The sequence below is a fragment of the Haliotis asinina genome, chromosome 5, assembly GCF_037392515.1.
Source record: "Haliotis asinina isolate JCU_RB_2024 chromosome 5, JCU_Hal_asi_v2, whole genome shotgun sequence".
NCBI classification, from domain to species: Eukaryota; Metazoa; Mollusca; class Gastropoda; order Lepetellida; family Haliotidae; genus Haliotis; species Haliotis asinina.
The window spans coordinates 54,453,100-54,471,214 of NC_090284.1; the positions used below are offsets into that span (position 1 = coordinate 54,453,100).

Below are 18,115 nucleotides of genomic sequence, written 5' to 3' on the forward strand. Positions count from 1 at the left end.
AGATCATACATTTTTTTAAGTAATGTGCTTCTAGGTGCATATAACCTGCTTAGTCATAAAAGAAGATTTACATGAAAGAATTTCCAAGTTGGATGGATTGTGAAATATCAAAATTCATCAACCGATCAGTTTGGCAAGAACATGATAAGCCACTTGAAATAATGAGTGTATAAGTAAGCATTTTAAACACTTAAATGTCAAGAATCGGTTCCCTGAGAAGTTTCTTCATTGTTAGGATCATGGGTCCATTCAACAACTCTGCTCTGGATGGAGATTACTCTCAAAATATCTCCACCAGACATCACATGTCCTGCCAGGATTTTGTGGCATGTCATGTTCTTGCCAAAATGGAACCACATTTATACTAAATGTGGACATGATGCAACTCTACACGCTGCCAAGTTATGGGCGATAACTCATGTCCATACAGTAATACTGGACCTTGGAGACCACTAAATGCAATTATATGGAAAAAGCATGATGTGTGTGTTGTCACTATCTTACCCCGATCCCTTCAAATATTTCACCAGTCACACTAAATGAGAATTTTATTGAAACAAACTTTGTCTCATCTGGACAAAAGTGATCCAAACACTAACCCAAAATTTTACTCTGGCTGTGTGAGAGGCCAGTTTTGACTGGAGGAGCGTCAGGGAAAGTGATACCATGTTTTTTAAATGTTAGGTATCGAAATAAATGGATGGATATTGGCTGATGCAAAATTGATTTTACACATGCCTGAAGCATTGTATTAATGAACATTTTTATTGGCGTAATTAGTTTACGAAACGCGTGTTCTGTTGCTAGACTCGCGTTGATTTTACTGACGGGTGCCTCCTAATAGAGTTATCTACCTTTGCTTACACAGGGGGAGCTTTGACATCATGGCGGCATCTTCGGTATTTATGCTTATGGCCAGTGGTCAAATTGAAACAGCAGAGGTAAATATGTCGTACGCATATATGAAAGTATTTTTGAACCGTAAACTAGACACATAGCTTCAAATCACGCCCTCCACAAGTGACTCCAACGTATCATAACAACAACTCTGTACCGTTGTTACGTGTAAACAAGCCACAGCTTGCTTTGAAGTTTTGTAGAACGGTACTGTAGATGAACGAAACAAAAATAATAATTGAACAACGTGGAATAATGACACGAACGATGTGGTCTTGACTAATTCTGTTGATAATTGCTGATGTTTGTTTACAAAGATTGTTCTTCGACGCTAAGTGTTTTTGATCATTACGCTTTGATTTTGCAGTTTCCGGAGTTCGATGACATCTACTGCAGATATTGTTACACACATGGCCCAGATTGGCTGATTACGACTGTAAGTGTATTATTACTTCACAATCCCTCAATATGCTTTAATTAGTGTATTTAACAAGATTGTGTTCTGTGAGTTTTTACTGTACATCCAGGTTTTATATCCTGTCTTCAATTTATTTCCATACACTCACTGAACAAATGTCTAAAAGACGAGTTATTTGGAATAGTTTTACGTCGCTTTTAGCAACAATTAATGTCCAAGCAATATTGTGGTAGCAGACCTCAGGAATGGATTTCACACATTGTATCTATGTCAAAACAAAACCTACTTCTAACCCCAATATATTAGGAACAGAGTTAAATCAATAAATGTTACTCTTGACTGTTATGATGAACTTGTTTATTTGCATTTGTCTATATTTTTAAGTTCAGTGAAGGTCGTGATTAGAATATTGGCCTTCAGATACCCATGCATGTTGTAAGAGATGACTAGTAGGATCAGGTGGTCAGGCTCACTGACCACCATCATATAGTCCGAATATTGCGGAATGTGGCACAAAACTACATTCACTCTCTCACCATATTTTTAAGGTCATTAACATTATCACTGAGTGTTGATAATCAGCTGAATTTCTAATTTTCTCTATCACATACTCATTCTACCTGTAAAAATTTCCCCAGCACATACTTTGTATACCAGCATAATGTACCTGTATATTTATGCGATCATATTTTCACATGATCGGTTGACTTTTAGGGTCAACGTTATCACTTACGAAGTCAGCATACAAACACTAGGGGTGAAATAGTATACCACAGTATTTGTAGAACCACAGTATTTTGCCTTTGGGTTGGTTTACCATAATGCAATAAAAAAATTGGGTATTGTTGGTTTTCATATCATCATTTCTATCTAGTCAGTAAATGCCATATATATATATTGTCATTTTTTCTTACATGTTATGTAAGGTTTGGCTAATGTCACTTTTCTGCATAATGATCATATCTCATATACCGAAACGGACAGGACCGACAGCCTTGTACTACAGTACATACTTACCACACTGTGGTAAGAGCGTATCGTCCCACTCCTAACAAATACGATATAACCCACCACTTGTGATCACATGATAGTATATTCAACAAACTTAGAACATGTGACAAGGTTATCAAATGATAGACTTTCAGGGTAAGGTCAAGATGTCCACAGCTTTAGAAGACAGTCATTATAGACAAAAAGCATAATGAGATTGGATCCTACTTTCCATTTGTTGTGACAGTCTGAAATATTAGCAACAAATGGAAAGCAAGATCCAATCTTGATAAGAAAGTCCATTCTCTTCCCACAGAGGTTACTGCTGTCATATCTTCCTACGTAACCTCTGTTATAATACGGCCCTTTCATGGTGCAGGTGTTCAAGACTTGCGATTGGAGGCATTCAGGTTTAGTTGTGTAATCAGAGACGTGCAAGAGTGATCATTCGCAAGATCTAGGTAATTTCCGAATGCATCTGGAAAACTTGCCACCACCAGTTTTTGTTTTTACAAACACATCATAGCGATTGATCCCTGCACACTCTATTCCAGTTTCTGATTTTCAGTTAAGCATGAAATACCAAATCTTTCCTTTGCATGTTGATGAACCAACTCCATGGGGGCTGCATATTGGAGCTAAGTCTATTTAATAGGTATTCTGATTGGATAGTAACAAGGGAGATAATTCCTGTCATGATGTTTTGCCGCAAGGGGTTTTCTCGATGACCGGGAAATATGGCCGTATTAGAACAGAGGTTACGTAGGAAGATATGACAAGAGTAACCTCTGTAGGAAGAGAATGGAGAAAGCCTACCACTCATCCAAAAAAACAATCCTGATAATTGACTGATATCATAATTCATATTTGAATAATTCATTAAGTTATGTGAAAGACACAAGTATTTATGTAAATTAAGTGGTCACCTGATTCATATTGCATCACATCTATACCTGTATGAGAAATGTTCATGTTGTTTATCACTGTCACCTTCACATTTCTTCTTTCAACCCCTCTTGTAATTAGCAGTTAATACTTTGGCTCTGATTTTGTATATTGCTATCAGCACCGCCACATGTGATCAGTGTTTTTCTGCATAACCTTTTGAATGTTGCTATTAATTTGTAATTGTAATGTTTCTTGAATTTGATAAGGGATGGATATAGTAGTGAAATCAGAAACATTTCATTAATAGATGCTTTAGCTAAACCTTATGTTTAACCACTGTTGAATTGAATAGAATTGTGATGATTTATGATTTGTATTATCATAGTTTGATTGTTGGTAAATGTTCATTTCAGGGCATGGAAGAGGGTATCACACAGATTACAAAGAAGAGTCGAGATGAGAAGCAAATATTTGTGTGGAATTTTCCGCTGGACGTCACTTTCAAAAGCACAAACCCATATGGATGTATGTTGCTTGTTGTCTTTTTGTGTGAGGCTATAGATGATATTGCTTGTCAGATAATTTCTAGGTTTTATCAATGCAAATTGGTGCATCCTATATACATACTAATGTACAAATCATGGGACAGGTAAAAAAGTAATGATGTCTTTTTCAATTTGTCAAAACTGTAGATTGTGGGTTACCAATACCATGGTAACATTAGTGCCAGATCCTTTGCTGGGATATTGCTGGATTGTTACTAAAAGTAGCGTGAAACTCAACTCACTCACTCATAGACCCCAGTATTTTCTTCCTTTCAGGTTCCATCTTAAATGTTGAAGCTTTGGTTGAACAAGATTTTAAGGCTACTTCAATCAGTAAAATTCACAAGAGTTATCTACCTTCCCCTGTTAAACTACTGCTAGACACATATTAGATGATCCTGTGCACTAAACGCATTTGTGACAAGAGAGGCGGTACAACGAATTGGGCGAGTACACTTGGCTGCTACAGGTAGCTTGACGATGATGCATGTGCAATACATATGCTAACCGTGACATGAAATCAACACCCCATATTCCTTCGAATTTCATTCATAAGATACTGATATTCCATGCTAACCTTAGTTAAGACGAAGACAAATAGATGATTGGGGCATTGGCAAGCATTTTAGATATTCAACAATTTAGTTGAAAAAAACCCAGGAAAATGTCATTTGCTTCGTGAAATGGATCGGTGGTCCTAAACGTATTTGCTCAGTGTATTGTGTTGATTCAATTCGTTGAGATTGTACCGGTTCCCAAATCGAGTGTGCTATAACAATTCATGCATGAAACGCACGGGGAAAACGAACTTCTTGATATTTATCAGACAACATGTCTCCCTCTTGTTTCAAGTGGATTGTTCTGTGGGGCGTTCCCAAGTATGCAAATTTGGGTCATTTGTCAGGTCGTGGATCATCTTATATGTGTTTACCAGTATTTGTTAAACTGTTTGCTTGCAGCTTAACTAAAGGCTTGTTCCATTATAATATATATATATTGAGTGTCGTTACACATGAATCTCTGCATACACTAGAGTCTATTTCATGTTACAGCTGGTCACTACCTGCCTTTCCTTAATATACCCTCACGGGGGGATATAGTCGATGCCTCGTCCGTCCGTCTGTAATCATTTTGTTTCCGGAGCGTAACTCAGAAAGCGTTCAGTATTTTTATACCAAACTTGATAGATATAGTAATCTCAGCCTGTGGTTATGCCTTTTACTATTTATAGGGTTTTGGCATTTGTTTTTTTTGTTTTTCCATGTAACATTCTGGCGTTAGTCTAATGGTGGGGTGGGCTTTGTTTCTGGAGCAGAACTCAAAAACCGTTCAATATTTTTCTGCAAAACTTAGTAGACATGTGTGGCAAATCCCAGAATGGTGCCTTTTGCTATTTACACGCTTTTTGTGATTTATTGTTTTCTTGGTTTCCATGGAAATGTTTTGGACACAGTCTCAAAATGGAGGGATGGGCTTATATTTCTGGAGCAGAACTCAGAAAACCGTTCAATATTTTTCTGCAAAACGTGTTACATACATGAGTCAAAACCTAAAGTGGTGCCTTTTGGTACTTACAGGTTTTTGTGATAAATTATTTTCTTGGTTTCCATGGACTTAATTGAGACTTAATCTCAAAATGGAGGGATGGGCTTCGATTCCGGAGCAGAATTCAAAATCCGTTCTTTATTTTTCTGCAAAACGTGGTAGATATGCCAATCAGAAGCTACAATGGTACCTTTTGCTAGTTACAGGTTTTTGTGATTTCTTAGTTTCTCGGTTTGCATGGAAATTAGACTTTGTCTCAAAAGTAAGAGGTGTGTTTTGTTTCCGGAGCAGAACTCAAAAACTTCTTAATATCTGTCAGTGTAACTTGTTAGATATGTGTGGCGAACACCAAAGTGGTGCCTTTTGCTATTTACAGGCTTTTGTGCTTTATTATTTTCTCCTTTTCTATGGAAACATTTTGGACTTAGTCTCAAAAGTGAGAGGTGTGTTTCGTTTCTGGAGCAGAACTCAAAAACTTCTTAATATCTGTCAGTAAAACTTGGTTAAAGTGGTGCCTTTTGCTATTTACAAGTTACTGAGATTTATTATTTTCTCGGTTCCTTGAACATGTTGTGGACTTTGTCTCCGGAGCACAACTCGAAAACCATTTCATATCTTTCAAAAGATCTTGGCAGATATATGAAACAGATCTTAAAATGGTGACTTTTTCTGATTACAGATATCTGGCATTTATATTTTTCATGAATTCCATGGAAACAATTCAGACTTGGTCTGAAAACACAATAAGTAACTGTCAGATGATTTGTCCTTTCAAATATGTGGGGGCCAGGGGGACATGTCATCTTCTGATGACTCTTGTTGTAAGATATCTGATAGGTGGTTTAGACAATCAAACACAGTGACTGGATGTGTGGTGTGTCATAGTATCCTGACTGCAGGTATTGACTGTCTGGCGCACAGCTTTGAATATTACAGGCTGCTGTCATTTAGCCAGAATATTCCAGAGTGTAGCATTAATCAAAAGAACAAACAAATTATACCTGTGTAGTAATAGATGAAACAGTGTCACTATGACTCGAGTCTTAATATTTCACTTGTTTTCAGAGTCTTACACATGCTTTACCCAAACCCTTCACAGTCACAACTGAGGTTTAACAGTTAGACATACTGTGATATTTTTGCAAAAGCAACCAACACCACATGTTACTTTCCATTCCAAAAATGGGCTATTGGATATCTGATGTTGAAAGCAATCGCTGGTCATGTTGAAAACCTGCCTTCCTGTCTCCATATGGGTGCAACAGGTGAAACCCACTTTTGGTGTCCCCAGCCATGATATTGTAGGAACATTGCTAAAAGTGACATGAAACTCACTCATTCACTCTAATGTACAACCTGTTCATTACCTGTATATTATTATTATCTGTATCTGTCTTCAAAGCTTAGGCAATGGACAGCAGATCTTTTCAAGGGAGATCTACATTCTAAGATCTGAGTATGTTTTTATATATTAGGCTATTTTTTAAAAAATTTAAATGACAGTGTAGTCATAATTATCTTAATTATGTGGCATGAACTCAGTCTGTTGTTGGAAGAACATGCAAAACATGATGCAGAAGGTGAAGTCATCTTCAGTTAATAACTTATTTATGCCTGTGTGATATGCATTCTTATAGAATCTTTATTTATTCCTGTTGAACTTACATGTCTGCATAGTCCTTGGGTGACAATTTCAACAAAGTTTAGTGATTATTATGCAATACATATCATTTGTGTTCCTGAACATACAGTGATAGTGTGTGAGCTACTAATATGAGAAAATTTAGAAACACAATGTAATTAGATAAAATTGTGTTCCTAAGTGTTATTTCCTTTTTTTGTTAGAAAATGAAACATTGATGTTAGTGAAATGACTGGGTTTCCATCCTTGATTTTTTAACATCAGTTATTGAGAACTATGTGGGGTAAAGACTGTTATGCCCATTGAAATAGGTTGTTTTAAATAACAGCAATCGTGCCCCAGTGGTAACATGGCTTGTTTGAGCACTGCTATTCTGAAACAGCTGAAAACAAATGGTCATTATAGCAATGGCTGAAAACAGTTTTGTTGTCTGTTTCAATTTAGGTTTTGGGGGAAAAGCATCTTAAACATGAATACTGATTTTCTGCCAAGGGGAGTACTTTCCAATCCATCATTCCATGTTATTGATTGGAATTGGCCTAGATATTTTTCATACCTCAGAACTGCACACAAGCTGGGAATTATGTAAATCACCTTAACCCAATTTTGAGTTGCTTCTTTACAAATATGCATGAAGAAACACTGAGTGAATATTGAGGCTAATGTTTCCAGCTGGAGTATGCATGTCTTTGAGAGCATCTGTTGTTGGATGATTGTAGGCATGACATGAACTCTACTCAGAGGTCTATGCTTGTTGTAAGAGGCGACTAACGGGATCGGGTGGTCAGGCTTGCTTACTTGGTTGACACGTCATTGGTTCCCAGTTGCGCAGATCGATGCTCATGGTGCTGGTCACTGGATTGTCTGGTCCAGAGTCGAGTATTTACAGACCGCTGCCATATGGCATTGATATTGCTGAGTGTGGCGTAAAACTAAACTCACTCACTGCTGAGAAGTGAGGCTTAGATGTGCAGCATCTTGCTTACAGTTAATAATAGGACTGTATTGATGCATCTAACTATCGATGGATTGCTATTGATTGATCTCTGATCATAATTAATTGATAGTGGAAACAAAAAACTATCACAGCATCGATAGTGTGTGTGAATATCAATAGTTTAGTAATTGACTTCATTTGATAAATGTGCAGTGCAAAATACAGGGTGTTTGAGTTCAGACTTACAGCTTCATTGAGTTTATTTTTAACTGTTTGATTTGATCATGGTTTAAAGTTGCTTGTCACTTATTTAAAGAGACTGATACTACTTCAGCTTGTTTTTATGTCATATAAACTGTACATTCACTTGGGAAATGACTTCAAATGAGATAGTTCAAGGAGAACAAAACTGTTGCAATACTATTGCAATATTTGGTCACAACAGACAATTGCAGTGGTTTGAGTATGTTGCAATAGACTATCGCTATCGCAATTGTTGTTTCCCCTCATTAGTCAAGCCTAGTTAATAACAATAATCAGGGCATTTGTAGTTACCCCAGATAACCCAAGCTGTCTGTGAAGCGAATGAGTTAACCCATGCGTACCCATTTCCTGCTAGGCCAACAGAAGCAATTTTGAACAAACTTACTTCAAATTAGGTGAGCGCACATGTATCACATGTGCTTCATTGTGAGAAGGACTGAAGTCCTAGAAACTCTCTGAGTGAAGCTGCAAAACACAGTCATCCACCAAGGATTCTCCATGCCCAACCTTCCTTATTTAACTGATTACGGACCATGCTGTATGCACCATGCTCTGTGCAAGTTTGAATATAGATCAATAGTTGACATAAATGATCATGACGTACATGAAATTAATGAAAGTACAACTAACCAGTCCTATCAACAATATCTGAATTAATGTTTGATTAGATGAAACAGTGAAGACGGTTTGATGAGCTTTATTTAAATGCACATCTTCCACAAGGTGATAATCTTTGTCATATTGGACTCACATCAAGAGGTTATCACAAATGCACATCATAAAGAGACTCATCATGGAGGTTAGTCTAGAGATACTATTCATCCAAAATTAACATGGTCCTCCGTCAAAGAAATTTTCAGTTATATCATGTCCGACTCATAGGTAATCTGACTTTGCTGTCCTTTTAAACTGCCATGTCTACGAATAAATAAGTAATTATATTCTAGAATAACGTTTGCTTGAAGAGACTTCGGAATTGTGATGTTTTGGAATAATGGTTTATGTAATGCAGTACATTCCACATTATCGTACCTCACACATGAATGTCATGTTCTGATTGGTTGAGCCAGTGTACCCTGCTTAGAAGTAGGGTGGAAATGGCGAATTGAGGGAATTTGGTTGGCACTGTTGGTAGTGTTTGAGTTGATGCCTAACTTCGGCACACCATATTTTGGTCCAGTAACCATGTCTGAAACAGTTTAGAATTAACATTGAGGTGTTTGGTAAGATAAAAATGTTAATAACTGGTCCCTCGGGGGCCCATGGATTGATGTACCCTTGATGTCTATGTTCCACTTGCATAAACAAACATCAAGGGTACATCAACCCATGTCTCTCTCATGACTAGTGAACAACTTATTTTTATCTTGCATGAGTATTTGGTCTTTAATGTGTTATGAACCTGACTGAAAAGAGTAACAGCTTCCCCTTCACATCATTACGTCACAGCAGTCTGTCATTTTGTTAGTGTTGCTATGGGTACAGTGTATCTGTGATAGACGTAGGATTCAGAGGAAACAAATAGTTTTGCTTTTTTGATCACATTGAGTCAGTAACTGGTGTATTAGCAGTATTCTAGCAATAGAAATGGCTCCATGTCAGAAATAGGCTTTATGCATTGTACCTTTGTGTGGAATTGAACCCAGGTCTTCAGTGTGACGAGCAAAAGCTTTAGCCATTAGGCTACCCCACTGCCCCTCTCGATCACAAAATAACCCTAGTTGATGCTTTTTCGATTTCTGTTTTTCTTGTCATTTTGGGTAAACTTTTCCATCAAGATGAACATGCATTATTTTTCATATGCAGTATACCAGTATGTTCTAAATGTATTGTGAATGTTTTGTATGTACTCAGTAGTGTTTCATATCAGTAAAGGTAAACTGATGCAGAAAATTGAAACTTCATGATCTTGATGTATAGGTGTTGGAGTGTTTTTGTTTTGAAGAAAATAAACATGTGATCTATTATCTTGTCCTGTTCCAGGGCCACAGCTGGTTATCCATGCCTATGGCTTAGATGTGTTTGGTACGGATGTTGTGCGAGGCTACGGAACCTGCCATGTTCCCATCACACCTGGCAGGTAAGTTAAATGTGACCTTGACCCTGACATGATTGTATCACACATAGACTAATGAGTAATCTTTTAGTTTTTGTGTGGTTCATCATGGAACTTCTGAACATACGAAGATAAAAACATTGGTCCATTAGCATGATTAGACTCATTCCCATTGTGTTAGACATGGTCATAAATCTCGGTTCAGCACTCCAGAAGGGGCCTCCCACTTGTGTTTGGTTTTCAAGATGTTCATGAGTCCTTGCCTGAAAGGCACCTGTTTTACCTCAGTGTATGTTATCACTATGTATGTTTTCTCTATGAGTGTATTTTATCTCTATGTGAGTACTTTTTCTCCAAGTGGTCATGTTCACTCCATGTGAGTATGTTATCAGAAGTGAATTTGGAATTGTTATGAGTGTATTTACCTCAGTCAGTGAGTGTTACCGCCATCTTTTGTTGTCTGTAAGGTGAGTATGTTATGTCCATAGAAGGTTATCTCTTTGAATGTACATTACCTTCATGAGTGTAAGTAATCACTACAAGTATGTTTTCTTCTCCGTATTATCTCTATGAATGCATGTTATCACTGTGAGTGTACATCATCTCTTGAGTGTATGTTATTATAACCTTCATATAGCTGGAATATTGCTGAGTGTGGCGTAAAACTAAACTCAGTTATTATGAATGTATATCATTTTCAGTGTATGTTAATATGACTTTATATCATCTTGAGCGTATGTTATCATCTTAAGTGTATGTTATTACTGTGTATCATTTTTAGTGTTATTATGACTACATCATCCTGAGTGTATGTTGTAATGAGTGTATGTCAACTTGAGTGTATGTTATGATGAGTATATATCATCTTAAGTATATTTCATCATCATTTATTATTATTACTATATAACACCTTGAGAGTATGTTATCATTAAGACTGTATGTCACCTCAAATGTATGCTATTGTAATGTGTGTATGTTATTATTAAGACTGTATATCATCTTGAGTGTATAATATATTAAGTGCATATCATTTGTGCAAGTGTATGTTTTCAATATGAGTGTATATCGTCTCGAGTGTGTTGTCAATATGAATGCATACCATATTGAGTGTATATTTTCATCTTGAGTGTATGTTATCATCTTGAATGTATGCGATCATTATGAGTATATATCATTTTGAGTGTGTTATCATTATATGTGTTTATCATCTTGAATGTGTGTTATGAATATGTGTTTGTGTATCATCTTTAGCTCATGTTATCATTAAGAGTATATCATCTTGAGTGTATGTTATCAATATGAGTGTATGTCATCTTGAGTGTTTTCTTATTAATATGGATGTATATCACCTGTGTGAGTGTTGGTTGTCAATGTGTGTATCTAAGCAGTGTGAGTGTATGTTATCAGGATACATGTTTGTTATTATATTGAATGTATGTTATTATGAGTGTATGTTATCATTATGAGTCTGTGCCAGGCATCATGTAACTGAAGCATGATCCGAATATTATTCACCTTTGTACAACAAATCATGCAACAAAATCATGCAACAAAAAATACCCAACCATTTGCCTATGCATATATTCATGGGGGTTGCTGGCTATGGAATACTTGTGTGCCGATAAAAGCTGCAAGAACCTGTTCCACAATCACAAACAATCACCTCTAAAATCACTTCAACCAACAAATGGCTGATCAGCTTGTCTATTTCATGTAAGTTATATTGTTGTTTACATGCACATGATAAAACTAATGAGAAAACCAAACAGACATTCCAACAGATATAATATTCTTTAACCTCATAATGGCTATTATATTGTCTTGAATTTACATAGTTTTTAAAATATTCTTGCTGTGTAATTGGGTTAACTGTGTAATTTAAAGCATAATATTGGTGGGATGTGATTTAGAGCATTCCTGTGTCACTATAGTGCATTTGTCTCAAAAGCGGACATATGAATTGCAGTGTAACTCGAAAACTAATAAGCATAAAATACTCAGTGAAATGCTTGTTATGGTGAATAATTTGCCATGACAAAAAGTACAAGAAGTCCCCTCAGAACCAGCAAAAGCTAACACTAACAAGTCTAAAATTTCCAGTAATCTGTATTGACCAAACAAGACAAGATACAAAAATTCACACGAGAGGATTCATGTACAATGCATCTGAGTCAAATCTAAAGTAATGGGTCATAAATATAATACTCACCAGAGTCTTGGTTTGAGAGTGAGAAACAGTTGTACTGAATGTAACATGACGAGCCTTAAGGCAGCGGTTATGTAGGTCAAGTGTTGACGAAGACTGATGATGGCCGAATGATGTACTCCAGTTAATCCATGTGTGTGTCTGTGTCGTCAACACGAGAACCAGCCTTTATATATACAAAGTCACGGATGCCTGAACATTCAAGCACAATACACCCATCGCCATTAACTTAGAACCTTTGCATAGTCCCCCCGGAATTACACACAACTAATCAAAACACATAAAGAAAGGGAGGTAATTTAAGCGGTAACTTACACCTTAAAGTCTGCTGCCAATGTACGAAAAGCACTGAACATTTATGATACAAAGTGTGACCCATGACAACTTGTCACTTGTGACAACTAGGTCACTTGTGTATATAATAATAATAATAATTACTTAATAATACAATTTACAGATAATACACTCACGAACTTGTGCTGTGCTGTCTCCATTCCTTCTCACACACCTGGCTGTCCCTTTCTCAGCACTCCTGCCTCATAATAGATAGTCGACTGTGTCAATATTTTTATGATAGTTTGTTAAACAACTTTTTTATTTTTTGACAAAAATTCTGCAAAAACCTCACACAGTGGGTATGATGTTTTGATTTGATTATGGTCAGCGGTTCATTGAGTATTTTATATTTATTGGTTATCGAGTTAGACTCTTCTTTGAGTTTAAAGAAAATCTGATCACTGATATACGGATATTTGTCACTCCTACTCATGAATGTTGCTAAAGAACTGTTTAATGTGATCCAAGCTACCAAATCAATATTCTTCGTTAAATAAAATAATCAGATGCTATGTCACATTATATGCTGAATATATTGTATATGGTACTTCTATCATGCATCAAGTGCCATGTTTCTAAAACTGAGAAGGCTTTTAGCATGTTGAGTCTTAGAAATACAGGTTTTTTAAGACTAGTATTGATGGCTAGTATAAACCCTATTTCACCAGTCCTCAGTTTGGCTCTTATTACCCATGAAGATCTGGGTTAGAAATGGTCTGCATTAAATACCCCATGCTTATCATAATTTTGTCTATTTTTCCTTGGAAAAAATATGATCCGGCAAGTCTGTAAAACAAGAAATAAAATTGATCTGGCCTTATGTTTATATGTTATGTAGCACAGTGCCCTTGTGATTCTTACAATATTTCTGTCATCTGCCAGCCATCTTTGTGTTGGCTTTTCTCACTTTGCCATTCTTCATGTTCAGTAGACGTTTGTGCTTTGATGTGGATTCCTTTTACCATTGCTTACCAGACTGAAGAGTTATTTTACCAGACAAGGGCTTTGTACCACTGGCTAATGACTGTTGATTGTTTAGTTTCACTGATCAGAACTGAATGTTGTCTGATTTGCTGTCTGACAGTTTCCCTACTGGCTATACCAAAAAGTAATGATTTTTCGGTCTTGTGACTGAAAAAAGTTCAATCTGAAACAGTGCTGAATTTGTGTGTCATGGCTTGGTAGAAATTGAAATTGGCACAGATGAAATGTCATCAGTGTTCCTGGTGTGGTGACTAAAAGTAATATTAGAAAACATTATGAGGGGCACTCTAAATCTCACAGCTTTTTGAATGCAGGTGCTTATACAGTAATACTATTTGGATGATGACATAGGTTGTTGGTTTGTGTATGGGTCCAGGATGAATGAAGCTGAACTATACTTTTCTTGATTGTGTTAATTAAATCTGTCTTTCATGGTTTTTAGGTCAACATGATGTTTACTGATTTATCAAACAATAAACTGAAATGACGTGGTTGTTGTAAAGTTTAAGGTTTAATTTGATCATCAAAAGGCAAGGGCGCACTTATTTTCAGAAAAGCAGTTTACTGGAATCACTAGTCTGGTGCCCTGTGGCACCCTCGAAAAGTAGCATTTCTATCTCTGCAGTAGCAAAAAATGCTTATCAAAGAATTTATTCCTTGCTTGAGTTCACTATGAAAATGTCACTGTACTATTAAAAAATTTTGAAACAGCTCATCACAATTGTTTCATTGTTATGTTTTCGTTGAATTTACATTATAAATTGGATTTTGACAATTGAAGGTGAGTGTCTCATGCCTGATATTGTCAGAAGTATTTAATTTGGTTCTTTGGCATTTATTTCTATAATTATCATGCCTTAAAGTTAGTTTACTTTAAGCTTGGGTCAAGTTCGATACTACTGTAAGTGGATTGCTATCACAGCTGTGGAAACACTTGTCTCTACCTCATATGCACACACGCTCATTTGTATGGTGCCTATATACAAATGTATATCATCTTCAGTGTATGTTAATATGACTTTTTATCATCTTGAGTGTATGTTATCATCTTAAGTGTATGTTATTACTGTGTATCATTTTGAGTGTTATTATGACTATATCATCCTGAGTGTATGTTGTAATGAGTGTATGTCATCTGCTCAAGGACACTTAGTTTTCCCTTGATCACTGGATGTCCATCACAAAGGCACATACCTCATGTTTGTTATTGTGGCTTGTTTAATGGATGGCATGAATCTATGGTTATTATATCAGTCTCTGGAATGTCTAGCCCAGATGGCCCAGACACCTTCATACTACTTCAATGCAGCATCTAACAAACCTACAAATACACAAAGCAGCACATTCAAGTGCAAAAGGGAGGCTTACATGTTTTCTCCTCTGTAATTTACATGCTTGGTACCATGAACCTTGAAACATATCATTGTTTTCATATCTGATACAAATTTTGTGCCTTGGCATCATATTTACATGAATAATGGACATTAAAGTTAAAGATGTGTTTTATTATTGTGACTCAGTAGTCTTTAGTCTGCATCATTTTTAGTCAGCAGCCATTATTATAGATCGCTTGGCATCAGGATATGGCAGTTTCAGTATCTGCTAGTTATCTGCAATGCAAAGAAGTCCTAACCAAATTGAATTTTTAATTCAACATTCATCCTCCCCGAGATTTGGTCTGTTTTACCACTCTCTTGCAGCAACAGGAGTCTGACTTTCTTATACAGACATGTAAATGCTCTTACAGTGACAAAAACTTCATCTTCGTCCACATGTTTAAAATGTGCCATCTTTTTTAACAAGCATGACAAGGACAGGGGAACGTGAAATAGCTCTCTGCTTTGGTCTGACTTTCGTGCCACAAAGAATTCAAGTATCAGAAAATATATTGCCTTCTTTGTGTCTTAGAATGCCATTTGTTGTGTTCTTATCTGTCACTAACTGACAAGAACATCAGTAAAAACATGCATAAGCTTGATTAAACCTTACTGAGGACTGTGGGTTTTTGGAACACCATGAATATATGTATGAAATAATAGGAAGCCGACAGTTCTTGTGACAGGGGTATGATTTTTAAGATTAACACTGATAGGTTACCTAGGATACTAGGCTCTAACTACTTTTTCTCTATGGCTATTAGAAAACGGTGTTGACAGAAAATGAGCTGAAAAATTGGACTGTATAAATTCTTCATGAGATGGCTTCACAAAATTCATCTTGGATTATGTCATGTGTTTAGTTTTGTGCAGTTGATGGGTGACATCAGCTGTGACAGTGGTGGAATCTGAATAGTGCTGAGGAAGTGCTATGTTTTTCTCAATATTTTTCTTTGTAAATGCTTAGATAAGCTATGAATTTTTATCTCCCTTGTGAAAAGTTCTTGAAGTTGTATTCAGCATGAAAAATGCCTTACATTGAGATGGAATTGGAAGAAGATCAGTGAACATTGCATGTAAATTATGTAATCGAAGTGACCTGTGAAAAAATTGAATTCCGAAAAAGGGTTTGAAGAAAAACATTTTGTAAGTATAATTTCAGTCAGTAGTCTCATCCCTTCATACATGAATGATCTGCTTCTTCCTTAGTATCTAAGAAATTAAAAAAAAATGTTTGTTTGTTTGTTGTTGATGTCACACTCAGCAATTGATGCTATACGATGGTGGACTGTAAACAGTCAAATCCAGACAACGCAGTCGTTGACATCATGAGTGTCGATCTACAAAACTGAGGTTCAATGATGCACTACTATCAAGTCAGCAAGTGTCTTATGACATGTTGAAGACCATTTCTAACCAAGATCTTCAATATTACTTATGATGATATTCACATTGTCTTGATGTTTGTGGTAAGATCATGAGCGCTGATTATGTTTTCTGGTAATGTGTCATATATTCCAAGCTTTAGTGTATTGTTTGACAACAAATTCATATGAAACTGTCTTCTTGCTTCAGTGTCTGAGAAAACCCTGACACATGGTGAAATGTTAAGGTTATGTCAACAGTTTATGTTCGTCCAGATCATGGACCTGTGGCATAGCCTTGTTAAGGCATTATGCCGAATACAAGGATTGATTCCCCACATGGATACAAAATGTAGCCCATTTCTGGTGTCCCTGACTGTGATATTGTTTAGATATGACTAAAATGGGTGTGAAACTAAACTTCCTCATCCAGATCACATACAATATGATTGACCTGTTTTCTAAACACTTACCATGTATTTTCAGATTTGGTTTCGTGTGAGAGTATGACAATGTGTTTAGTAAATGTTTTGTCAGAAAATTAATACAGGATGAAAGTTTCCCAAAAAGTTCATGTGAAGTATGTTGTTACTTGTGTGTCCTTCTTGTCCAGGTATTTGTAAAAGGTATGTGAAGCAGAAGGTATTGGTAAAGCCCTAGCTGACGAAGGTTGTTTCTTCTGTGTGACGTGTCCTTCTTCTCCAGGTATTTGTAAAGGTTATGTGAACCAAGAGGTATTGGTCAAGTTCCAGCTGTCCCATTTGTTTCTTCTGTGTGACGTGGTCAGCTGTTGGGTCACTGATTGGTCACTATAAATACTGGACATGAGGTGTGAATACCAGCTGTCAAGTACCCATGAAGATTCAGATTGGAACTGATCTTTAGCAACCCATGCTTGTTGTAATGGGATCGGGTGGTCAGGCTTGCTCACTTGTCGTCATATCCTAGTTATGTAAAATGATGCATGTGCTGTTGATCACTGAATTGTCTGGTCCAGAATATTTTCTGCCCCATATAGCTGGAATATTGCAACGGCAAACAACAAACAAAGCAATCAGTTGTACCAAATTTGCAAGTTATCCAGTAATAGTTATATGAGGTATTCATATTTCCTTATCAAAGTTTGGCACTTGCATGCCACTGTGGCATCAGACCAGCATAAGCAGAAATTAGCGTTTGGAATGCAGCAACAAAATCCGAGCATGGCTTTGTGTAAGGGGGTGATTAGAGGAGGTGGAGATTAGGGCATGGGGGATGGGAGGGAGGACTGACAGATATTCCTGATATTCCATTTGGCCTGATTCTGCATTGACATACCATGATGCTTCCTTGTAAATTAGTTTCCTTTGATTCCCTGACTTTTTATGAAACTGATAACTATTGATTATTTTAATTGTGAGTAGGGATGATAGCTTTGTTGCTACAGGGCATCTTTATGTGAAACCTAAGCTGTATTGAAAATGCTGCTTCTTTAACACTTTTTAACAGTTGGACTTCCATACACTGGTAGAAGAATAATTGCTGTTGACTTCCTGATACTGCGTGAATACCCCAAAATACCACAAAATAATATAATTTTTGCAATTAAAATGCTAAAACTGCTGGTGGAAGATAATCAAATGTGTCAGTTCTGTTGTTGTTAAGAGATATGTATTTCTTTTAACATC

General features: G+C 36.5%; 1 protein-coding gene across 1 annotated transcript in view; it reads left to right on the top strand.

Moving 5' to 3' along the window:
* Positions 1–832: 832 nt before the first annotated feature.
* Positions 833–18,115, top strand: part of LOC137284840 (B9 domain-containing protein 1-like) — a 28,895-nt gene continuing 11,612 nt past the window's right edge. The window contains exons 1-4 of the mRNA XM_067816853.1: positions 833–941; positions 1,265–1,333; positions 3,607–3,718; positions 10,110–10,206. Of these exons, the coding sequence (XP_067672954.1) occupies positions 885–941; positions 1,265–1,333; positions 3,607–3,718; positions 10,110–10,206 (335 nt within the window). The 5' untranslated portion in view covers positions 833–884. The remainder of the gene's footprint in view (positions 942–1,264; positions 1,334–3,606; positions 3,719–10,109; positions 10,207–18,115) is intronic.